We start from the raw sequence: 25,934 nt of genomic DNA, 5'->3' as shown, positions 1-25,934 counted from the left end.
GACTTTGAAGAGATGTTAAACACAGATCATGACGAACTTGGTCGTTAAAGATCCCAGGGTGCAGTTTTGTAAGAGTAGGGCTGTTCCACTTCAGGGGAATTCCACTTGGTGCTTTCTCAAGCTGACCTTCTTAATCTAAAATAGAAAATCTGTTTCAGCTGGTGAAGCAGTTTCTCCTCTCTCTCCCTGTGGGACTACAGTGTGTTTACTGCTGTGAGGCTGCTGTGTGTCTCCCACTGTGAGGCTGCGGTGTGTTTCCCACTGTGAGACTGCTGTGTGTCACCTTCCGTGGGGTTGCTGTGTGTCTCCCAATGTGGGGCTGCTGTATGTGTCCCAATGTAGGGCTGCTGTGTCTCCCGATGTGGAGCTGCTGTGTGTCTCCCACTGTGGGGCTGCTGTGTGTCTCCCGCTGTGGGGCTGCTGTGTGTCTCCCGCTGTGGGGCTGCTGTATGTCTCCCACTGTGAGGCTGCTGTGTTTCCCGCTGGGGGGCTGCTGTGTGTTTCCTGCTGTCTAACTCTGCCCCCTGCTGGTGTGAAGTCTAACTGCTTCTCACTGCAGGTGAAGAGGGAAGAGTGAGCTGCAGAACCCGGTCACTTGTTTGATTATTAGGAGGTCACGTGTTTCCCCGCCCCTGACCCTGGGCTATTGAAGGCTGCCTGTAGAACCTGCAGGCCAGTGGCTCTCCAGGAGCAGGGGTCCAGAGGCCTGTCTCAGACCCATAGGCCTCCACAATTCCCTCCCTGGAGCTCATATTTGTCCAACATTTCCCCATACTGGGAATATACTGACAGTGTTCTCCCTGATATCCTAGATGTATCTTTTAACTATATATCCTAATACTATTTGCATTTCTTATCGGTGCCCTACATTGTCTAGAAGATGTGAATGATGTGTCAACACAAACACCAAAGTCTTTTTCATGAGTGGCCTATTCAGGCTCAGTGCTTCCCATCTGGTTTTTGATCCCTGCATTCAGAACTTGCACTTTACACTCACATGCAAGAAATGTCATGTCAGGTATTTCGAAGTCTCTCTAAATATCTCATTTCTAATTTAAAGATCTAAAGCTTCTACGGTGTTTGCTGTTCCTCTTACTGTGGCTTCATCTGCAAACTTCGCTAGTTCACAAATTCTACCAGAATCTAGACATTGATATAAATTAGGGAGAGCTGTGGTCTGAGTACGGATCTCTGTGGAACTCCACTGATGATATTGCCCCAGCCTGGGTATTGACTCCTAACAGCTGAAGATAGTTAATTCTACTGTCACATGCACCCTATCCACCTTGAATGTGATTTTGATTTACTTTGGATAAACCCATCCTCCAAATGAATAAATGTAAGTGTAACACACATTTACCATTAGCCAAATGATTAAATGCAATGTTCTGTCTCATTGCGAAGTTGTTCCAGAGGTCTCAAGGCAGGTGACAGCCACACTGAGGCTGCACCGAGATGGTGTCTGTGGATATTATAATCTCACACATCACCTAAGCTAGCGGTTGTCTTGTTCGATGGCTGCTTGTCAGACACCAACTTTTTCCCTGTAGAGTCAGAATCTAGTAACAGGGATGGCTGCTTATGTCTGATTTGACACAGGAAAGAAAAAACCTAAAATACTAACAGAGTGCAATACAAACCAGAAAAAAACATAATTATTTCTATTACTGTCTGCGTAGTGAGACCTGGAATGGAGTCTTGAACATTTCTTATTGTTTCACTTCTTAAAAAACTGTTTTCTACAAATGTGAGCGGTCAGTGGTGGCAGTTTCCCTTTGACACTGGCCCCTTCCGTCCAAACATCAGCTATCTTGTCCCGTTAACGAAGCAGTTTGCTCCTGCAACAGGAAGTGCCATTTCCAGCTTCCTGTGTTTACTCAGACACACCTCAAAAAGATGGTGTTCCTGCCCAGGGGACCCAGGACATCAATCACGGAGAGGTCATGCACGCGAGTCTCAGGGGAAGTACAGTTTGGTCACACAGACTTCAGATCATGTCATTTTCTTTGGGCTAAGTGACAAGAAAAGCATAAACTGCAGCAGAAAGAAGAAACTCAAATCTCTGTAGGAATTTCCATTTCCACACATAGATCATATATATCATTTTCATATGTGTTACAAATAACACAGAAGTACTATAAAAGCTCAGTGTCAAATTTTAGAAATAATAAGCTAATATATAGACTGTAATATGTGACGTGTTAATTTGCCTACATCAGTGTTTTCACCTGTATCATCGAATCAATCAGATGCAAAAATAGGATTTGGGGGAAAATGTGCCCTCTCGTGGTGGCAGTATATAATACCAGTTAAAAATTAAGGATGTATGCTGTGTTTGCATAAGGTCCAGATTTAATTTTGTATTTTTTATGGAAAAAAAAAGAATGACTGCAAATGTTCTACTAAAAACATAGATGACAGAACAGAAAGTCTTAAAGAACTATTTTTGAATACTATGTACAATTAGTACATGCTTAAAAGAAAAATACTGCATCAGTGGTGTCAGTCCAGAGAAGAGCTACCGGATACAGTGCTTAAAGGAATGTCCTAACCTGACAGCCAAAAGGAACTGAAACTTTTTAGGTTTGTTTTTTTAGTCTTGAACAGAGAAGACTACAGGGTGATTTAATTCACATGTTCAAAATCTTCAGAAGCACTGACAAAGTCTACCTGGCAGAATTCTCCAAAATATGAATCAGAGGACACAGGTGGAAACTGCTTGGATGTTCATGTAAATCTTCTTTGCCCAAAGAGTTGTGGGAGTGTGAAACAAGCTACTCTACTATGTTATCACAGCTGGTTCACCGGCTTCTCAGGAAACAACTGGATGAGATCCTTGGATCAAGTAGTTGCTAGCTACTGTACCAGATGGGCTCGGTTGACATATCTCCTCCTCTCATGATGTTCTTTTCTGAGTGTCTGTTTCCTGAGTGAGGTGATTCAGCAGAGAGCAGCGCTGTGATAGGCTTGATTCCGAAACTGTTCCTGTAGGTGGACAACAGCAGCCCGCATGCTGGCAGCCTGGGAACCTTTTTTTTATAAGGTCAGGAGTGTGGCTTATATACTGTATTGTACATCAGTTTTCGAGAAGCAATTGTTTCGGTCTCTCAATGAAAAAACTTTGTAGTCACTGCTGGTGGCGCTACTATCAGTGAGGCTTCTCACTGACATTGGTGGTTTTCGGAGTATGTCGTGTTTGCTCATTTTCCATCTACTTCTTAACCATCTTTTAGCATTTGCATAATAATTACCTTAAAATGAAAAAAGCCTAGTTTTGTTCTTGGTGGCACAAGGATATAGGTTCTGCTCTCACACTTCAAGAATCCCACAAGCGCTTATGCTGCATGAATGTATTACACTGAAACTCGGTCCCAAGATGGCTCCTGAAATGAAGACTTCCTGTGCTGATTGCTAGTCGAATACCACAGAGGAATTGGAACTAATCACAAAACGCCTTGCTTGTTCGCGCAGAGGCGCACAGGACACATCACGATATAGAAATGCAGATTTTGTATGCTCAGTAAACAGTTATCTGTTCAAAATCTGTCTTGTGGCAGAAACAGTGGGACTCCACATGGCTGAGAGGTGATAGCTGTTGAAAGCTGGAAGCTGGAGAGGGCTCTAATGTGTACACTTGGGCACCATTGCTGACTGCCTGGAGCTGGTTATGTCACAATCTGGGTCTCTGCTGTGGTCCATTTGCTGCGATTGAAAGCATTGAAATTTAAGTCTGTTGCTAGCATTTCTGTTGTGTTAGCTACATTTATTCATTGGAAAGCCATAGTGTGTACATCATGTACAAACATGAACTATTCCTATAAAAGAGCTACTTCACTTGCCTTTTTCAAATCCATAATATTTTTTATTTAAAATTAAATTGCTTTCAGCTTCTTGCCTGCTTCCTGCACCCAGGTTAGTTTACTAAAAAGACATTTCCACTCCAAGATGGTCAATGAGCCCAGCACAGGGGAGAAAATAAATTAATCAAGCAGCAAAAGAGCACATATGACTAATTTATTGGTCTGAAGCCAAACAAACAATTAGGCAGTGTTGCTGAAACATGAAACTAATACCCCTGACGTCTTTCAAGAAACAGCTGGATCAGATCATGAAATCATTCAGCTACTAGAAATCGAAATGAGCTGATTGGGGCATAAAGGCTCTCCGGACCTCTTTGTGTTTCTATGTTCTCAGAGAGCAGGCAAAGAACTGGAGTGAGGCAAATGGTTTTGAGAAAAGACTCAGTTTTTTTTTTAGAAGGTATTGGAAAGTGAAAAAACAATCAGAAGAAAACCTAGAGTAGAAGTCATTATACAGCCTTCTTAAAACCCACAGCAAGCAGAGAGAACTGAATCTGAAAAATTGTATTGTTCTGTTAGAAAAATTGCATTCTATTTTTTAGTTGTTTAAATTCAACAACTACTGACAAATCTACTCAATGACTGGAAAATGCAGTGTTTTTAATCTAATATTTTAAATGGAGAATAAGTCATTCAAGATCTTAGGTTAACAGGTGTATGGGCACATTAGCTTAATTGCAAGTTTAGAAAGTTACCTCTCCTGCTGATTTGTGTTGATACTTTAACATATCAGATGTCAGATTTTATTTAAAGATTTTGAGAAGTCAACACTCGCACACAGACATTATTATATACAGGATCTGTGGGCATTTCAGCTGTCGTCCAGCAGGTGGCAGCAAACGCTTACAATAGCACCTTTCCCATATGAACTCGACACTAGTTCCGCTTTCATTCCCCCGCTATACATCCCAGAGGATTACGTTTCGAGCCTACCACGCCAACGTGGCACTTAGCTGTGCTGTCCTAGGGTGTGACTCTAGACAGAGGATGGTAATGACGAGCATTGAAAAGCTTTACGGGGATAAAGTCCTCTGGTCGGATGAGTCTAAATTTAAAAGATTTCGGAGACTCATGAAACAAGATACAACAAAGTATTTAATTCCAGCGATGAAAGAACAAAAGGTTTATGGCTTAACAACAGAATAGGCCAGAGATAAGAGAAGCCATTCGGCCGATCGAGCTCATGTGATTCTGTCTCTCTGTCGTGTCGTAAACAGTACTGGCTATACTGGGGACACACCCACCAAGGATGAAATCGCCTCTAACCTCTCCCCGCTCGGCATTTTGCAAAAACCTGACTTCCCGTGAATCGTTTCTAATATTTTCAACATACGAACTTTATGCTAAAGCTCTTGTTAGCTCTTTTTAGGTGATCAATATATGATGAACACGTGGCACAGACTGAATTTACAGTGAAACAGATTAAACATAAAATAAAAAAAATATATAATTATGAACAATGGGGCTGTTTGCCCTTTTCATATTTTTTGTGCGCTGTGGTTTCCAACCCCTTGAAAAGTAAGCTACTGTAGAAATGCTGTATTATATATTTCTCGCAAATGTTGTTAATTTGGCTGTGAGGTAGCGCCAGTGATTTTACGCCTGTTTCTGCGTCATGACTGGACTGTCTCTTGTCTGTAAGGGGCAGGGTTCTGTGTTCGAGTCTGCCTTGCTACACTTTCTGGGATCTCCATGTGTTCTTAGCAACTCCCAGCCTCCTGACTCCTTGCCTACAGAGAGCAAGAAATCTCACAGCATAGCCCAGACTTGAGCCAGAACCTTTGACCTCAGCACAGGCTCAATAAAGAATCTCTACAGACCGTGCCTCTGAATCCACAGGGACTTGCATTTACATGTCACCTGTGATTTCTGGGTAGCTGTGATTGCACAGATAGCTGTGCATTGAGACAGGGAGCAAAAGATTCAGGGCTCAGTCCCGGGGAACTGGAAAGGGCTAGTGTTAAGGATCTCCACTGTTTTCAAAACAGATGAGCAACAGAGTCTCCTCATTGAAGCGTAGAGCATTAAGTCCTGAATTTGTGCATTTGCAGCTCTGAGGGCAAATCAGGATGCACGTGGAAAGAAGCTTCTCAAAAGACATTGGTTTTTAATTTTGACTTGTGAGGATTTGTTGTAATTAATTCAGAAAGGAAAACTTTTTCCAGCCTCATTGTCTCTCTAGCTCAGTCCTAAACTGTCTGCGCTGCAGGCCTGGCCCTGGTGTTGGGTATTAGGTATTGCCAGGCCATGCTATTGAGGATCAAAAAGCACCATGAGGAGATAGAAAGCGCTGCTATTTATCTGTTCCTTTGGTTGTGTCTCATTTGCAAAATGGGTTCCCAGCCCTTTGATGTTGTCTCTAAAAGTATGATGTCACCATGCAAGAATGTCATCCTGAATTGAAGGGGAGAAAGAGGCCTCTCATTGGTCTCTGTACAGAGTGTGTGTGAGAGAGAGACACACAGAGACAGTAAAAAGTAGGCTGCGTTAATCACCTGCCAGTAAATCCCCCTTCTCTGATCGAGGAAAACTGAATGGTCTGCTCAGCAGTAGAGCTGTGATTTGCTTTCTATTCACTTATTCCCGGAGTGAAGTTATTTTGATGGTAAACAGTGGATTGGCTAAGATCCTGCACAAAAAAAGAATCTCACACCCCATTCACTTTATTAAAAAAAAGTGAAATCTTGCTAGCAGCATTCTGTTTGTCACACTCCGAGAAAGGTAAAATGAAAGAAAACCAACAAAAGGTTAAGTTATATTAGGTTATCCCAATAATTATTTATTTGTTTCTTTTTTGGAAAACCTCTTTTCAAATCTCAGTATTGTCAACAGGTTCACTATAGTTTTCACTATATTGTTCACTATAGCCATTTGAGCAATTTAAATGTTTTATCTGAACTTCATCCATCCATTTTCTAGCCACTTCATCCAATTCAGTGTCACGAAGGAGTCAGAGCCTATTCTGGCAAGCAATGGGCGCACAGCAGGGTACACCCTGGACAGGACACCAGTTCATCTCAGGACACACATAGTCACAAGTGCACACACACACACTCATAGCAAGGCCAATTTCCCAGGAGTAAATTAACCTACCATTCACACCCTGCTGCAGAAACCTCAGGCCAGATGGGCCGGACATGTCCTACGCATGGACGATGAGCGTCTTCCCAAGAGCTCTTGCTCTTGAACTGGCAGAGGGAAAGCGCCCCATTGGGAGACACAAGATGCACTTTAGGGACAGTCAAAAAACCTCCATGAAAGGAATCTCCGTCGACATCTGGGAAAGCCTCGCATCTGATCACACAGCATGGCGCAGGCAGATCCTCAGAGGAACAGAGGCTGCAGAAGAACGCCGCATGGCCGAGGCCGAAAGGAAGCGTGAGACACCAAAAGCCAGAGCTGTCAGCACCTCTGCCACAGCAAACACTGGTCTTAAATGCCATATGCCGTGGTAGATACTTCCGTACCCAAACTGGACTCATCAGCCATCTCAGGACACATTTCAGTAAATCTTAAAAATCATTTGATAGTCGTGGTCTTCGTCGACGTCGATGGACGAACATCATGTCTTTGAACTGTGAAAGGAAACTCACTCCCACACGGGGAGAACAAACAAACTCCACGCAGATAGCATCTCAGGAATTGAATCCAGGGCCCTAATGCCAGTGAAGCCGCAATGCTAACAATAGTGCCACCATACCACCCTTAACGGAACTCCAGATGTGCAAAATCTGTTTTAACACCTGCCTGCTTTAAAAAATGACTGCACGGTAAATAGCAATTCAAATTTTGGAATATGTCTGAAAATCTAGCCCTGTAAAAACGTCCTAACTTTTTCACTTGTTCCAGTGATCCACATTCCATAACTCTTTGTGTGTGTTTCTTCTTGCCCTGGTAATCTTATTGCTCATCGTTCCTGGGAGGTGTCTACACAGCTTGACATCTATTGTGGAAGCACAAGTCCAGATAAACCAATTAACCTGGCCGACACAGCTCTGGGAGGACACCTGGAAAAACACACGAGCTCCACACAGAGGGTGCCCCAGTTCAGAGTTAAACCCTAGACCCAAGAGCTGCGAGACAGCAGTGCTACCTGCCATACCACTGAGCCGCCTGTAAAACTGGGACAAGTTGGTTTCAATCACTCAAGGCTGGTAAGTGAAGTTTAGACGTTGTACATAGCGCTGTGCAGGAGCATTATCTCCAGGGAAAAATGCAATAGCATGGCGAGTGATGTGGGGGGGTGGCAGCTGGAACACAGCTGTCAGATATGGAGCCACCAGAAGGTGGTGAGAGATGGTATAGTCCTGGAGCTCACCGGTCCATTAATGGGAGCACAAGTTAGGAAAAAGAATTATAGGACTGAGAGCTGAGCTTGAGATAGCAGAGTCTCCAATACGGGTTCTAGTCTGTGGATAAAATCCTCAGGGAATTCTCTGGGAATATCCAGTGTCAGCTGTATAGCGTAGTGCGCACACCCCACAGCAGCTGGGGCCATCAGCAGGGACAGAACATGAGATCTCTGGATAGTAAGCCTGACTTTTATACCACAGATGTGTCCAGTTCACCCCAGAGTAGACAGTTTAAGATGCAGACAGAAGTGTTGGCATCCTTCATTTGAAACAAAGTTATTTTCTAATTGATCTATTGTACTGTGATTACATTAAATTAAAACTATACCAACTTATATCTTATATCCTATGGAGCACTGTTGCATCCAGGCAAGTCTTTTGGAGGAAAGCATGTGACCCTGCCTGTGAGGATCTTCGGGAACTGTTGAAACCACCAGTTTAAACAAAAGCAGTGAACAATGGGCAGGCAGTTAGAACTGTAACAGCCCAAAAGCGTGTATCATTAATCATGGATTATTAACTGGACAGCAGATTTTCAGCTTTTTCCAAATGAGGATGTAATTAAAAAAAGGTTTGCATATATTTTTAAGTGAAATATAGATATTTTGTTTCCTTGGAAACAAAACTGGCATGATTATAAATAGTGATGTAATAAATGTTTTATATAGCATAACTGGCTTTTTAAATATTTTTGTTCTTCATCTTAATGTGCAGTGAACTTCTCAAAGTTCCAGTTTTCTGCGCAAAGACAAAGAAAAGATTCTTCTTGCTATCACCTAGTAGCATATCTCTTCATTTGGATTGGCTTTGAATCGTTTTTTCTCAATTTAAATACTAATTAAAGTGTATCATTCCAATGATGCACAATACAGTTTTCAAATACTGTACTTATTTTGTTTGACTGTCCACCTTAAATGATATGAGAATGTCATGGGGGCCTGAATAGAAGACTCCAGTGCTTGTGCTATGTATCATATTTGATGATGGTGCAATCACGGTGGCTTGTATCTTAGTGTTCCCACAGTGCAAAGACATGGTGCCCAGACTCATAGACTTCTCTTCATTTTCTGCCACATGTGAGTGGCCAATGATAAACTGGCATCCTGTCCAGGCTGTATCCTGCCACTGTCTGCCAGCTTCCACACAACCTGTATTCCAAAATGTTTGAGTGATGATGATTATGATGATGTTGTTATTATTATAATTGTTGTTTTTATTGTCACGCCCTCAGTAGCCAGAGGGCGCTCCTTCTCTGTCCTGTCTCTCAATTCCGGTTCTCTGCTTTCCTTCTGGTGTTTCTCTCTCTCTGGGGCTATATATTTCCGGGTCTTTCCCTCTGCCTTCGCTCAGCATTGACGTTCGGATGTCCTGAGACCCGCCTAGCAACGGGTCGCCCCACGTCCGCTACCTGAGGGCTTAGGTTTCTATATGGCATTCCCTGAACAGCTGAGCCCGGGCTAAACCCCTGTCTCGCCACTACGCATAGGGTCTTTTCGCTCTCCTGTCATTCCACGGTTTGTCCCTTCCGACATCCGTGACAGTTATCTTTATTTCATTCACAACACGCTGCCTCATCTCTTCATAATCAAAGATAAGCAAAACAAAAAGTTTAGGCTGGACGGAGGTGAGAAAGGGTAGGTGATTTGATGAAGGAACAACGGCCCAAAACGGAGCACAAAGAGTTGTAGGCGTCTGGAACAGGCTACCCTGTCATGATGTCAAAGCCAAACTCCTGGCTCCTGTCAAGGCAGGGCTGGCTGGATGAGATCCCCCAGTCAGTGAGCTACTGACAATGGACAAACTAGTTGTGCCCATGGCCTTCTTGTTTTTAACCTTTCTTATTCGTGTTTTTGCACCCGGGGAAATAATGGAATCCAGTGACTTCCTGGTTCCTGTGTGTGTGGGGTGGTCGCTCTTGATTTGTCTATGTAAACGGAACACAGCACAACAGAAAGCAAATTTGAACCCTTACAACAAGAAAAACAGAAGAGGATCTTGAAAAAGGGAGCACAATCATCTCAATATGTTCATTTTGAGATTTTATTTAAAACTATATTTACTGGAGACAAACCTACCTTTATGTTTTATTTATTTGTTTTTGTATATCAAATCGCGCGTGTGCTGCATTTACATACAGACCCAATTGCAAATGCCAAGCAAAAAAAAAAACAACCCAAAAACATTAAAATGAAAAAAATCACAGTTTCCATTAGAGTTAGTTCTTATACAATCATAACACATTGTGCTACAATTTGTGTGTCAGACAGTGTTGGATGGATGGACTGTCCAGTTATCAATATAAAGACCACGTCTTTGCAGCAACTGTACAGCGTAGTTTCCACAAGTAAACCATTATTCCAAGTTCTCTACAGTTAATGTACACATGTATCTACACAATTCTCTATATAAAAATTTTGAAACACATTTCTACATTCTACAATGTCTGTTAGCAAAATAAAAATTTGTCATTAAAGGACATCTATGTATTTTTTAAAAAATTGTAGCCACAGATATTAGAAGGCACAGTTTACCTATCCTACTATAGGAGGAAAAAAAACAACCTGGCAACTGTTAAAAGAACAAAAGATCAAATATTAGTTAAATCAATATTCTTCATGTAAATCAAGTGAGCGCCTGTGCTTTTTAGCACTGAAGTGGCTTCTGTCAAAGCACAGTGCCAAAACTCTGTAGGTAAATTGTAGCCTTCTTTTGTAACAATAACAGCAAAATAAAATTAAAATAAAAACAAATGCATCATTTTCAAACCTGACAATAAAACTTTTAAAAATGTATAAAGGAAACTTTATTTTATAAAGCTTACCCAGATATAGAGTTCGGCTCAGTGCCTAATCCTTTCTGTGTCTGGTGACTGTTGTCTAGGGGACCACATGGAGCCAGGATTTCACATTTAGCTTAATAACCTTCCCAATGCCTGCATGGACTTTTAAATTCATTACTATTTGCACCCCATATTTCCCAAAAATCAATAAATGTACATTTTTATTGCTCAGACCCTAAAGAGAGATTCGGGTCAATGCCTGGCCCCACTGCTGGGCACACTCTTAACCCCTAGGATATCAGGTACAGTCACCTGCACTCACTTTTGTCCCAACACATCACCCCCAAACTCACCGCTCTGCATTGGTGGCCAGTGAGGTTTTGAATTGGTAAGGTTGGAAAGTAATTGAAGAATACCTTCCCACTAGCAGCACCCACATCGGATTCCACATATTTCAAAATTGTTCTGAATCAATCACAAAACGCAGATTTTGTTGGTTGCGCCAAATGCTGTTACTGAAACTCTAGGAGTCCTTTCAGTCTAAACCGAAATGCCTGCGGTGTGTGTCATTAGAGTTTGTGTATCAGGTATATATTGTAACCCTGTTACTAATTCTGTGCAAAAGAAGGGACCTGTAAAATAAATCCGTACGGGGCTTCTGATTGGATTCAGACGCTTTGAAAAAGGAAAGAAAACAAATAACGTAACCGCTAAACAAAATTCAGTTGAGAGTGAATTGTTTTCAGCACTCTGGCTGGGCATTAACGTTGTGTATGAGATAAAAACGCTTTTGAGATACGCCAACCGGTCCGCCCCAGGCTTCTGTGAGGGTCAGGGCAAATGTTAGGCAAGAAAGACGCACAAAACACGAGGCTCACAGCCGGCCAACCTGTACTGACTGCAGACCTGCAGTGTGTCGCGGTAGGCAGATACCGTGAACGGCCTCATACGGCACGGCTGAGCCCGTATCCCCACGGGTGCCCTTTTCTTTTTTCAGAACAGAAACTCTGAGGCGAAGATTAGAATAAGTGAAGACGCGAACCCCTGCAAACCCTCACCCCCACACTTCACGCTGTTCAACTCCCCCCTACAGCTTCCCTTCAACTAAAAGAAATCAGACATGTATTTTAGAATGACACGGCATATCAATATTCCTGTCAATTCATCCCGTAACCTTAAGTAAGAGGGTCTTAACGGTGTCGGTGACGGCAAGAAACGGAAAATTAAAATTCCTTCCTCTAAAAAAAAAATTAGCCAACTCCTCTCGTATTCGCAGATTGCACCAATAGAGCACTTTCACACTGGAACGTGTTTACCTCTGAAAATAAAAATGCCATTTAAACCTTAACGCTTAAAAAGATGCAGCTGGCAAACTAAAAAGAAGAAAAAGTCAATAAAGAAGCCCCTCCCTTCCCCCCATCCCACAGAAACTAGTAAATGTAGCACATTTAGCATTAAACTACAATGCTCTCGGTATCTATTGACAAAGGACGCTCGGCTGTACAAAACCACTAATGGCCTATCACAGCAAAAGCAAATAGAAAAATGGTCAGGATTGTACCTAATTCCTTCTCTTTTTTAATGTATACATGGTGCAAGTTTTTCATCCCAGGTACGCCTACAGTATATGTGTGAGCCAGAATTCCATGCCTTTATCTTAAATTTTATCTTTTTTTTTTAACCAAGAGTAAGACAGCGAATTAAAAAAAACGAGAACAGCAACAGCACGAAACAAATGAATGCGGTGGTTGGGAAACTCTCGACACCCGCAATGTATATTTTGTTGTTGTTGTTTTAAAGAAAAAATGCCCCCTTTCCCCAAGAAAGACCCGGGAACGCGTGTGAACACTACATCTTGGTTTCGCTGTCCAGAGGTTTCTCGTTCTCGTACTCGTTTTCCTGGGATATGAGCTGGTAGGGCTTCTTCAGCTCTTTCTCCTCCACCACCGAGTTGCCCATCTCGGCATCTTTCGACTGCAACTCATGCCTGGACAGGTACTCCACGATGCCCGCCCCGATAGAGTCGCCCAGGACGTTGGTAGTGGTGCGCAGACGGTCCCTGTGGGTTATAAGGACACGGAGTGGGTGAGGTTGAGCACAATGGCACCGAACTAACTGAACAAATCACTTCTGGAAAACAGAGCGACTCCACTGTGCGGCGTGGGGCTATCTTTCAGCCTGTCACACAAGCACATCATCCATAAAGTCCCGCCGAGACATATAAAAGAAAGGGTAAAAGAGGCTTTTGAGCTCGTCTGCTGTGCTTTTTTTCCGAGCATAGCTTCATTCCAAAAGCGCACAGTGACTTGGAGGCGCTGCAGGTGATCGTTCAGAGAGACGTCCAGAAACGAGAAGATGAGACTTATTTTTAAGCTACAGCAAGTGAACAAACCAAAACACACCAAAAGACACTCTCTTGGTTTTCGATCTTCTTTATGTTCCTACTTTTATTCATGTTTTTTTTTTTGTATAAGAATCTGTTAAAGCGACAACATTAACATTTTTCTTCTAGCTAAACTGCAGTTCAAGCAGACGCAGCCATGTCTTGTCTGAACGTGGCACAACTTGTTCACTTTACCAAATGGAAAATGTTACTTTAAAAGACATAATTTTGCCCATGTCATCGTGATGTACTAGCGTACACTCAAGGAGCCCACTCTGAAGCAGAAAACCGAGACAGGTCTTCTGTCTGCAGCTATTCTACAGGGGCGCCTGCGGGAAGGATAAGCAATTAATGGCTGGAGAGAGAGAGCAGTGATACAAGCACGCAGAAGAGACGCTTTTAAAGTAACACTTCTACTCTCCAGGGCACCAATCGCTAGGAGCAAAGAGTTTTCACCTGCAAATGAAAAATAAACACTAGCGCTATCCACCGTGTTCGATAAGCAACAAGTCATGGGAAAAAAAAAAAACACATTTTACTGGAGGAAACTCCAAATCCTCCCATCCCTGTGGATTTCTTTATTTTCAGCACCATAGTTAAGCAGAGCTGAGGACAGTTTCTCTATTCCTCCAGAGAGACCTGTTCGCACCTATCATTTGACATCCTTCATGTACTTCCAGGAAACTGGAGTTTTTTTTTTTGTTCCCCCTTGACAAGTTCTCAAATGAGTTTTGATGGGGCTAATGGACTCCTCTTCCCTCAAGATCTCAGCTTAAGAAATGCCTTTCTGGCCCCCAGCTGGAGGGTAAAACACCTTTAAACCCCCCTTTACCAAGCAGATCACGGTTCCCACTGCGCTTACACAAGGAACCTTTTGTAGGCTTCTGAAAAGGCTCCATCTCCTTAAAGGGCAGTCCCCCCTCCTCATGCTTTCCCCAGTGAGAGAATTACAAAGACACACAAGAGACGGGAACTGTAGACCTGTGGGTGAAGTTCTGCCACAGGAGACCAGGATATGATTACACTGGATGTTTATCCATCACTTTACGCCGGTGGTTGAAAAGTTCCAATCTCCTCATTGGCTATAAAAATAATTCCTAGTCGTTAAGAACTGGGATATTCCCAGTTTCCCCACTGACCATCTCTGCTTGAACTCTATATTTCATATCTAACAGGTGTATCAGTATTCTGGTGTTTAAGATCCCCAATATTTATGAATCGAATATAGCCAAGTGTTTAATTTATTGATGGCAAAAGTGTTTTCCCATTCATATGTAGTTAACATATACATATTTTAACCAGAAATTGTAAATATACTTATTTGTAGCTCTCCAGTGTTTCACCTCAGTTCACATTATAGTCCACTTTCTCCAGCTAAGCACTTCTGAGAGTATCTTCTTCTTATCCATGTGTTCTATCCTAGTTAAAACAGAGCTAAGGGCTTTTCTAATTAGTTCGGGCTTTAATGGGGGAAGGGGGGTATTTTAAAAATGAAATCAATTAGAGTTGGCCAACTAATTATTGTTCTGTGTTAATATCAAGTACAGGATGCACATAAGAAAAATATATAGAGCACGACTCTGGAGATGCTATGAAAGTGTGTCAGTCATTCAGGGTGTCTCAATGTGGGGTTTTACTAAAACTAGACTTTAACCTAAAAGCACAGTTCTAACGTCAAATCAAGAAGTCCAATTATTTCATGGCCTTGAAGAATTCTTTGGTTAACAATTTGCAAGGCAGTTTTTACAAAGCTCTGTGGAGTGTAAGCCAAGGTGAGAGTATAATGAAACCTTACATTTGAAACCCAATTGACATTTCAGTAGAAATTAGTTTAATGATCTTCATTTAGTCCCTGGAGAAAAGTGCACACAGAAATAAACTTTATTCTTTCAAAAGCTGCCCTCCACCGTTTATTGCCCTTTTTTTCAGCATTCTTATTTTGGAAGATGTCGGACTGCGTTACGAAAATAAGAACAAAAGAAAGGCTACAAGCGAGAGGAGACCATTTAGTTACTGTTGGTAAATCAGCCGAAGACCTCATGCAGTCTTTTCTTGACAGAAGTCAAAGTGTCGACTTGACCGAGCTTGTTCCACACTCCCACAACCCTTTGGGTAAAGAAGTGACTAAATAAGGAGCAACACTACCGTTTAAGAGATTCAGTTGTTAGACTTGCTCTTGCCTAAGCAATTATCTTCAGCACGCTGGGCTTAAAACCACTGCGCTGCCGGCGCATGAAGTAAGATTTAAATCACCTCTTAAGGAAGCTGTTTCTTCAAGATTCAAGAACCAGGACGGAGCTCTCTCCCTGACATGCTCACGCTGAGCTTTTGCCACATCTGACTCACACTGGTGGCCAAGGCCTGTTCTTAGAGAGCTTTGGAGCAGCAGAATAACAGGGGGTACCCTGACTGCTTCAAACCTACCTAGGACAACTCTGGAACGGCAGTGGTGCCTCTTCCAGCCTGCTGAACAGAGGTGTTTGAGTGAATGAGCTAATGTAAGGTGCAGGGGTGCCTGTAATTGCACTTGGCTTTTTATATGTTACAACCATGTATGTTTGACTACTGAGTGTGCAAGTAAGTGAATCGCGTGCTCCAAGGGAGAAAGGGTCCCACAATTCGACCCAATGCTCAGCCTGTCTGGGTGGAAAGCCAGGAGGCACAGTCTGTCTTGCCCTGGTGCAGTCTGTACACACAAGGTATCCTTGCCAACGTCCTGCCGTTTTCAGAAATCAAAACACGGCCTCAGGAAAACAGGACCAAGTCGCGTGCTGAGCAAGTACTCACAGGAACCAGTCCACTGCAATGATGAGTGTGATGTCATCGGTGGGCAGACCGACAGAGGTCAACACGATCACCATGGTTACAAGGCCAGCCTGGGGGATTCCTGCTGCTCCTATGCTGGCAGCTGTTGCCGTAATGCTGGAGAAAAAGAAAGCAGATTTGTTAGAAACACACACTGCCCTGCCAGACAGGTACACATGCAAAGAGAACACCATACGTTCTACAGCAGCATGTTCCCACCTGTGCCCACTGAGGCTGCTCGGCATGCTGAAAGCCATGGAAACAGAGCAGCCTCACCTCTTTCGAGAGCTCCACAGCAACGTAGCAAGAGCCCTGCCAGGGGTTTGTAATGACCCCTGACCCACGGGTCAGAAGACCATTTAACATGCACACTATGCTGCCTAGTGCTTGTTAGCAACTAGGTAGCACTTCCATTAAAGAGTGCGGTACAGCTGGATGTATAAAATAAAGGTTCAGAATTCAGCAGAAGGGAAGCTTGGTGGCACAGTGGTTAGCATTACTGCCTCATAGTGCTGGGGCCCTGGGTTCAATTCCTGGGATGCTGTCTGTGTATAACCTATACTAGTAGGTTAATTGGCTTCTGGGAAAACTGGTGTGAGTGTGTGTGTTTGTTTCTGTCTATGACCAGTGATGGACTTGCGTCTTCTCCAGGGTGTATCCCACCTTGTGCCCAGTGCTTACCAGGCCACAGTGAACCTGAATTGGATACGATTCAACAGAAATATATGAATAAATTCAGCATAATTCTGCTTCTTAAGTACTTTAAGTAAAATCTCTCAAATGGCATTTATACAGAATCACAAGTCACTTTTTTTTTTAAAAAAACATTACCACCTAAAAAACAACTGAGATCTGAGATCTTAAACATTTCTGACACTGTTTAAATCACCAAATGTAATGACACAGACTAGGGAAAATGCCATTTGTGGTGTACCTCATCATGCTGTATTATCATCACACACCATGAATGCGAAGTGAACAAAACAGGGCACGCGGAACCACTGAACACTAAACTCTGGAATCACAGTGATTTGTTCATCAGCACTCATATGTGTTTAATTTATACAAACCAGCAACCTGACACAGAAATATAAAAAACAAAAATCAGTATAGAAATATAATTCAATCTATTTACTTCTTTTAGCCTTTTAAACTACCTATAAAACCTACTGGTCCCACTACATATCCTAAAGCTCTTTAACATGGGATGTACAGACTAACATCCGCATTAGTATCTGTGTGTAGTAATGCACAGTTATCAGTGCATTACTGAAATATATTTAAACATAAAGATCAACATATTATCACTTTTTATTGTGTAAATGCATTTAAAAATACTATTATCTGGCAATATTTTTTTAAAGATTTGCAATATACCCTGTACTTAAAATACGCTACTAGGACACTATTCTGTATCTCTCACATCCCACTTGGTCCGTCCTGTTGGAGCCATGTAACAGCGGGACAGGAAGCTCGGTACCTGATGGTGATGATCTGGCCGAAGTTCATCTCCATCCCGTTCACCTGTGCGATGAAAATGGCGGCCAGGGCCTCGTACAGCGCCGTGCCGTCCATGTTGATGGTGGCGCCCACTGGCAGGACAAACCGGGTGATGCGTTTGTCCACGTTGTTGTTCTCCTCCAGGCACTTGAAGGTGATGGGCAGAGTCGCTGAGCTGAAGCAGACACAGGGAAAGGTGGGGCTGACCTGTGGCGCTCTGGACTACGGTATGAAGCGGAGGACCATGTGTACAAGCTCAGGCTTACACTACGCTACTGCTGTACTGAAGCACAGGAGGCACGTCTTTACACAAACGGTGGTTTGAGTACGGAACAGGCTAACCTGCCATGCTGTTGAATCATTGCTTCATTGGTGAGATCCTAAAATCAAATCGCTACTAGTAACAAAGTGACCTAGATGGATCACAAGTCCTGTTTGGTGCACTTTAAAACATCTGCTGGCATCAGCGCTCTCCATAAGCACTCAAGAACAAACCTATTTGGCGTGTGTAAGAAAACTACGCTCAATGTTACAGCTAGCTCTGGAAGGCTGGCTACGTTTCTGAAAAGACTCACTCTTAAAACAGGATTTTAGAATTGCAATTCTCTTTTCCTTGTCCAGTATGTCTTGCCAGGATGTTGTAGCTGCTCTTACCTGGACGATGTTCCCAGGGCTGTGATCAGGGCCTGCAGGAGCCCTCCGATGAACACAAACGGGTTTTTCCGCGTGACCACAAAGTACAAGGTAGGCAGCACAAACACGGCATGAATGAACAGGCCGATGATGACCGTTATTGTGTACATCCCCAGCTGTCCTCCCATCATGCTTATATCCTCCATCTCCACGATCTTGCCAGCGATCAGGAACAGGATACCAAGGGGAGCGTACCTAAGACAGGGAGAACAAAACACCTATGCTGAAGAGGTAACCTTTGAGACTGTAACATGTAATAAGTGGTAACACACATAGATCAGTGTCGATCTTTGATCAAACAAGAATTCCTCTAATTGTCATCTTAGATCTAATATAAATTAATGATTAGTTCCTTCCATTGTGTAGTATAAAACACTGGATTAACCTGAATTTACTGTAGTCACTCTTGATCCTTAAATATCCTTAATTACCCCATGACTAAAGACTGAAAGTACTTTCAGAGAAGGAAGGCTGAAAGTACAGAAAATCATCTGAAGAGGGAACTAAAAAAGTAAAAATAAAACACAAATCTCAAGACTATCGGTTCCTACACAAAGATTAACTCTAAATTCCAACACAGATAATTCCGTGCTAATCAGCGTGATGAAATATAACAGTGATCATATCCAGTGTTTAACTTCCTCTGCTCAGAAAAAGCCAGGGAAGACTACTATTGGAAGAAAGGAAGAGGTCAGTCTCGCAGAGTGCTTCTAGATGGAAGGCTGAAAAACTCTTTTAAATGTTTCTAATAAAATGACAGGAAAAGGAAAAACAATTCATCTTTCAATGATGGGGAGACGATTTCTGTAAAAGTTCAGTACACCTGTCTGTTCTGTCCTGTCTGGGGGAGGCTGGTAAGTATCCAGTGAGGCAGTTGCCTGTTAAGTGCCAGGATGGTTATGACGTCATCAGTCAGCAATATTTAAAAGTCTGGGAAAGGTTGCTCAGTCTCAAAGGTATCCAAGTCAGTGATGCAGCTGGCCACACCACCACTGTCAACACACCAGCTCTGAAGAAATACATCCACATACATTAAAACTCAAGCAGGTCTATGTGAGTGACCATTTATTGCATATTACAGCTCTGTCTCAAAGACCAACTCAACTACAACATCAAACCATGGTTTTTCCTATCAGAACAAAACTATATTTTTGTGTTTTTTTGTTTTAGAACTGCTGAGCAGTGCGATACATCATTTAATACTGGCTGCTTATATAAAGTACCAAATGGGCATGAAGTTGCTCGAGATGCTGTTGACAGCCTCTAGGGCAGTGCTTTCACATGTATAAATGAGAACATGGGAACTGTTACAGATGGGAGACGGCCTTTTAGCCCTTTGGGCCCTGTGGTGATTATTAGTTAATTGATCCCAGGATCTCATTCAGCCATGAGCTGAGGATCTGCTCTGCACAGTAACGAGCAGATCGACAGACAGCTCAGGACTCTGCGTCAGCGTGAGTGTTAAACTGCCGTGTAGGCTATTGGCTTGGAGAGTGGCATGCAGCCTTACCACATGATGATGGCCACCAGCCTCATGATGGCCTCATTGAGGCAGTCGAAGAAATCCCGGAGAGCCTGACCCTTCTCCTTCATGTTGCCGATGATGAGGCCGAAGCACATGGAGAACACCACCAGGCCCAGGGCGTTCACCCCGTTGACTGAGCCAGGGATGGGGATGATCTCCTCCTTCTGGATCTCCTGGGAGGAGTTCGTCAGGTTGAAGACAGTATCGTTCACCACCACCATCACAGTGATCATCCGCTTGCCGTACTGCGTCTTGAACTAGAATGGAAAAACACAGATAATCTCCTTTATTAATAATAATAATAATTGCTTACACTTATATAGCACTTTTCTGGACACTCAAAGCGCTTTACAGGTAATGGGGACTCCCCTCCACCACCACCAATGTGCAGCCCCACCTGGATGATGTGACGGCAGCCATAGTGCGCCAGAACGCTCACCACACACCAGCTATTAGTGAGGAGGAGAGCAGAGTAATGAAGCCAGTTCATATATGGGGATTCATATAGGAGGCCATGATTGGTAAGAGCCAATGGGAAATTTAGCCAGGATGCTGGGGTTACACCCCTACTCTTTTCGAGAAACACCCTGTGATTTTTTATGACCACAGAGAGTCAGGACCTCGGTTTTACGTTTCATCCGAAGGACGGCGCCTGTATTACAGTATAGTGTCCCGTCACTATACTGGGGCATTAGGACCCACACAGACCGCAGGGTGAGCGCCCCCTGCTGGCCCCACTAACACCTTTTCCAGCAGCCACCTTAGTTTTTCCCAGGAGGTCTCTCATCCAGGTACTGACCAGGCTCACACCTGCTGAGCTTCAGTGGGTTGCCAGTTGTGAGCTGCAATGTGATATGGCTGCTGGTAAATATTATTATATTATAATACTTTAATATTATTAAAGTATTACCACACTTTCTCTCCTTTAACCTCCTTTATTACCACACTTTCATGTGCTTTTATATTAAGTTACATTATTTTTGTGAGTCATGCCCTGAAATCACAAAGACTGTCCATATCATCTATGCATCTTCCCCCTCTTGATAATATCCATCTGTGCCAGTCTGTCTGAGACATAATCTCATGTTCTTTGTATACTTCTATGCTTTTCTGAAGAAGGCAGCGGTCAAAGTTCCTTTGTCGTTCCTAAAATTAAAAATGAGGGTTGACAGAGATGGGCAGGTTGGTGGCACAGTGGTTAGCATTGCGGCCTCGCAGGGTTGGGGCACTGTTTTCAATTCCTGGGGGGCCATCTGTGTGGAGTCTGTATGTTCACCCACTGTTGGTTTAGATTTCCTCTGATTTCCACAGTCCAGGGACATGCTGGGAGGTTAATAGTCTTCTGGGAAAACTGGCCCTGGTGTGAATGCGTGTGTGTTTGTTTTGTGTCTGTGTCTGCGTGCCCTGCAATGGACTGGCTTCTAGTCCAGCATGTACCCAGCCTTGCTCCCACTGCTTGCTGGGATAAGCTCTGGCTCCTGTACTGGTTAAATACATAAAGCGATTAGTAAATGGATGATGAGTTGAGAGAGGTGGAGTGAGTGTTACTGTGAGAGAAAACAGATCTTGCAAAAAACACGGTGCCTTTCTTTACAAGGAGGAAAAACATCTCCTCTCTGAAGACAGCAGGCAAGCGTCTCGCTCTTTTGTTCTCGGTCAGTCCCAGCGGACCCATGAGTCCATGACGGCGCTTGGAACGCAGCTCCAAGGCCAGCAGAGTCCCCTGCGGTCAGTGTCCTGTCCCAGCTGCCCTTCCTTGTCCGGCCTCAGCGGGCCGCCTCTCAAACTGGCCTGTTTCCGGACCCTCCCGCATGCTACAAGCCCATTGCTCTGCTGCCAGTTCAGAAAGCCAAATATGGCCACCAACCAGCATGTTACAACCTCTTCCATTTAAAATGCAAGACAAGAATAATACCAATCCCTCCCTGCTGCTGCATACATCTCTGAATATCTATTAGCACACTGATTCGTGTTAAAAGCCTCCTCTTTATTACCAGACCGCCCAGTATTTTATGATGTTATTGATATCTTCTCCCTTTCCTTGAATACAAAACGCATCTCCTTTGAAGGGATTCTGATCCACCATCTCATGAAAACGTATTGTGACATATTTGGCACAATTCTTAAGAGTCCTTTTCAAATTCTTTAAACAAAAGCAAGTTGTCTTCTCTTGCAGAGAAATAAAAACGTTTTGTTCTTCAGCAGAAACCGGTAAGTTAATACTTTTTAGGGGTGGTAGATAATTTCCTGCACAAGAAAGAATTGTTGCTCATCAGGAACACCAAAGAAAAAAATTCCTAAGGGACAAAATTGTTCTTTAAAAACCTTAAGCTCAGTCATTTATCTTACCTCTGGTCACCTACAGTATATATTCAGCCCTTTGGATATCTACTGTACATGTTTCAGATCATACGTCTTTATTCTGTTTTCACAGTTTCGCATTTAGCTGTACAAAATCCAGAACTAAGTCAGAGAACCAGTATCAAACAGATGTTACAGGGTTGCCCTGAGCAGTTTAGCAGACATAGACTACAATCTACAAACATGTTTCCAAGTTAGGATGTGTCACCTGCCAAATGAGCCCAGTTTTTCAAGATTAAGGAGATTAATGAAAATAAGCTTGTCTCAATTCTGACTAGGAGAACTGGAAACTGCACGATAGGTGAGATATGCATTATGGCAACTAATGTCTGTTGGCAAGCAACATCCATCTGGGGCACCATTGTCACAGCCAGCCAAGTCTGTGTTTTTTAAAGTGGCACTGAGAAGCCAATTTCCTTCAGGTCAGAGAAAAAGCTACTAATTTAATTTCTGAAGAGCTGAGTCTAAAGAGGTGTTCTGAGGCCTGTCCAAACTTTGACCAGCACAGGGCTTAGAACGCCTGCCTCCTTCAAACCATGATAAAAGGCTAGATGTCAAATGACATATTATTTAATAATAGGTCTGATAGTGCATTGATCCACACTACACATAAAGGTATAAGACAGTAACCTACCTGTTGTGTGCAGGCTTGTACCAGGTTGGGGGGAAACATGTTTCTGCAGAAAAAAAAAGAGAAGACTCATTGCAGATTAAATTAAATTAAAATATTATGTGAAGGAATTACATTCACTGTAGAAGAAAATTCTAATAATCCCCAGAGACAAATATTGCTTTGCAGTTTGGTTAGAGCCTCTGTTTGTATAAAAATATTTAAATGCAAGATAGTGTGCAGATCTCAGTGTATCAAAGTAAAAATCTTCATGACTTTTCCTGACAGAGGATTACACAGAGCAAAGAAGCTCTTCATCCAGGTCAAGGGTTATGTGTATATACAGTATAAATGTTTCATTTCTTTGTGTCTGTTTTTCTGCAATTGTAGTTTTGATGTGTACATTTATTTCGGTGGTGGTTAGGGTAAGGGGCTATACAATGTATGAGAACAACTTGTCAACAAAATTGAAGTATGCTGACATTCCTGTTGTTGTATTCAATGGGACATCATTCTTAGTCTTATCTAAGATAACATAACATTTCTAACACATTACAAAACATACTGCACACAAGTGGATTGTAAAGGTAAAAAAATGTGTTTATCCTTGCCATTTGTATTGACAGCTTTAATGGATAGTAGAACAAAGGAATGTTTGTATCTGTTAGACTTACATTTGGGAACCCCTTAAACGTTTGCCAGGAGGAAGAAGTTGGTATTCAGAATTGAGGATGTGGGAAGGATCTGATATAATTTTTCTGCCTGTTTGATTATGGCTTTTTCAAAGATTGTTTGCAGGGAGAGGTGCTGTTTCACTCCCATGACCTTCAAAGCTGTTTGGATGAGACAGGTAATTTGGCATCTTAATTGAACTGATAAATTACCAAACCACACTGTTATACCATATCTGATAATGCTCTCGATTACAGTATGGTAATCTGAGGCCCTTTCTTTAAAGTGATACCAAAAACACATTTTTATGTGCTTAATTGTCTTTTTTGTGCATTAAAGTCTGTTTTAGAATATCCAGCAAACTTACAAAAACGACTACTTTGTTTACTGCTTACAAAAACAGGCTCCTTATGAACTGCAAATTCTTGGGAAACTAGCACTTTGTGGTGTGAACCAAACCATTTCAGACCAGCTAGTCCCACTACCCTAGGGAGCTTCGCAAATACAGTACTCTCACAGACCAAAGAGTGGAGTTTGGACTGGAAATAATAGGCTCTTAGTCCAAGATTAAATGTCCCCACTTTGGCCAAGAGCTCCTGTTTGGACCATATCCAGTCAGGAACCTTTTCCAAATACCATTCTGAACATGGCAATTAGCGGCCAATTAAGACTTGTTAACCTGGGAAGCTTGGTGGGAGTTGTAGGGTGAGGTGGAGTTCATACACAGCCACACTTCTCCCTTCATTCCTCCAGCAGAAAGGTTCCCCATGAGACTCAGAAGAAAAATCCCGGTCTCCTCAGACCTGTGCCGATCTCAGGATGGCATAATAAAGTCCCACTTCATCATCGCTGTATCATTACCCATGGTCAGAAATAATTAAATGACTCATCTTTCTGTGTCTCTGCATACATGGATCTTTGTTTACGTCCAGAATTTGTGTTTGTGTCCAGAAGAAGAAGAACTGGACATTGGTCCAGTTAAGCTAGTAATTATGTTTTAGAGCTCATTGTGGATTACAAAGTGGAATCTCATGTATGTATTAAAACATCCTGTACAATTCTTACTTTTTAATTTATGCTTTTTGAATCTCGAGTTAAAGCTAAAAAAGAGATTGAAAATCAGCAAATGTTGTAAATTTTGTTAATCATACATCCTTATCTTGATACTCAAGCAACTGCTTGAAGTTTTTATGACAAGGCAGAACTACTACTTATGGGTCTGTTTCCTCAATTGTTCACTTTCAGTTGAGCCGGAGGAACAAGTTCTGAAAAATCATGATCCTTAATATGTTTACCCTTTACCTCTGCTCATGGGCTGCATGTTGGTGAGATGGTTTAGGAGGAAAATATGCTGCAAAGGTTTTGAAAGCTTTAGAGTATTTAGCACCTTAATATGATCAGTAGAGGGTTTCCAAACTCTGACACTCCTGGGCTGTCGCTCTCTGGGTCTGATTGGAACTCTTAATTAACAGATCAACTTATCATTGATATTCAACAAGTCTTTCACAGGTAATACATATTTTAAATACACAAGTGATTCAAGGGATAATACAAGTAAGACATGCTGGTGTTTCTGAGGATTGAGAAGGAGTTTTAGAACTGTCCGATTACATGAATAACTACAGGAATTAATTAAACAAGCAGAACAAGAAACAGTCTGGATGTTCTTGTAGGGCTCTGGGAACTGTTAGTAATCCCCTCCAATCAACCCTTTCCCCTGTATTATTGAATATTGCATAATGCTTATTTGAAATGCATTTTACAGTCAACCATGCTCAACTCCTAATGTATGAGCCAAAGAAGCAAACTTGTGAGAGACCATCCTGTACAACCAAAACTGTAAACTGCTTCCATTCAAAGCTGTTCTTAGATATGGCTATCTTCCCTAATGTCTTGACAGTCACTTGTAAAGGCTGCTTTTAAAGCCTTAAAAGGATATTTAAATTACCAGTCAGATTTAATTTACCCAGTTTGGTCTTCCAGATGGTGCCTTTTACTTTTCACATTGCTATGGTTCACATTTCTGTCTTGCCTCTCTTATAGCAAATTTACTGACCTTTGCTTGCTCAAGGACAGTGACCAGAGCCACATCTAATTAACCTCTTGGCACTGCTTGTGCTCAGCAGGCCTTCAGTAGCTCAATAACATTGTCCCAGCATTGTTATTAATCCGTGGCTCGCATGTGATTACACATCATGTCCACAAATGCCAGGTTACAGCACAAGTCACGTACTCCTCTTGAAAACAGAGCCTGGGTTCCACAAGCCATTGCAAGCTTCAATGCTGATTCCACCAGCAAAGCAACCACACGGATTGACAGACTGTCGTCAAGCTTTGCCCTTCTGGTTCTCCTAGTGAATTTGCTCCACAAGACCTTCCCTACAAGGGCTAGTG

The 25,934-nt window shown here is 42.5% G+C and overlaps 1 protein-coding gene across 3 annotated transcripts in view; it reads right to left on the bottom strand.

The window, feature by feature from the left end:
• Positions 1-10,234: 10,234 nt before the first annotated feature.
• slc1a3a (solute carrier family 1 member 3a) overlaps positions 10,235-25,934 on the bottom strand; it is a 34,702-nt gene continuing 19,002 nt past the window's right edge. For all 3 annotated transcript variants that reach the window (XM_088628694.1, XM_088628695.1, XM_088628696.1), the window contains exons 5-10: positions 22,893-22,935; positions 19,883-20,154; positions 18,334-18,567; positions 17,660-17,854; positions 16,162-16,296; positions 10,235-13,050 (exon numbers count right to left, since the gene is read on the bottom strand). In XM_088628694.1, the coding sequence (XP_088484820.1) occupies positions 12,840-13,050; positions 16,162-16,296; positions 17,660-17,854; positions 18,334-18,567; positions 19,883-20,154; positions 22,893-22,935 (1,090 nt within the window). In that variant the 3' untranslated portion in view covers positions 10,235-12,839. The remainder of the gene's footprint in view (positions 13,051-16,161; positions 16,297-17,659; positions 17,855-18,333; positions 18,568-19,882; positions 20,155-22,892; positions 22,936-25,934) is intronic.

Source organism: Lepisosteus platostomus, chromosome 4, assembly GCF_059453375.1.
Source record: "Lepisosteus platostomus isolate fLepPlt1 chromosome 4, fLepPlt1.hap1, whole genome shotgun sequence".
Taxonomy (NCBI): Eukaryota; Metazoa; Chordata; class Actinopteri; order Semionotiformes; family Lepisosteidae; genus Lepisosteus; species Lepisosteus platostomus.
The sequence above is the reverse complement of the archived record's forward strand: the minus strand, read 5'-3'. Positions and strand labels throughout refer to the sequence as shown.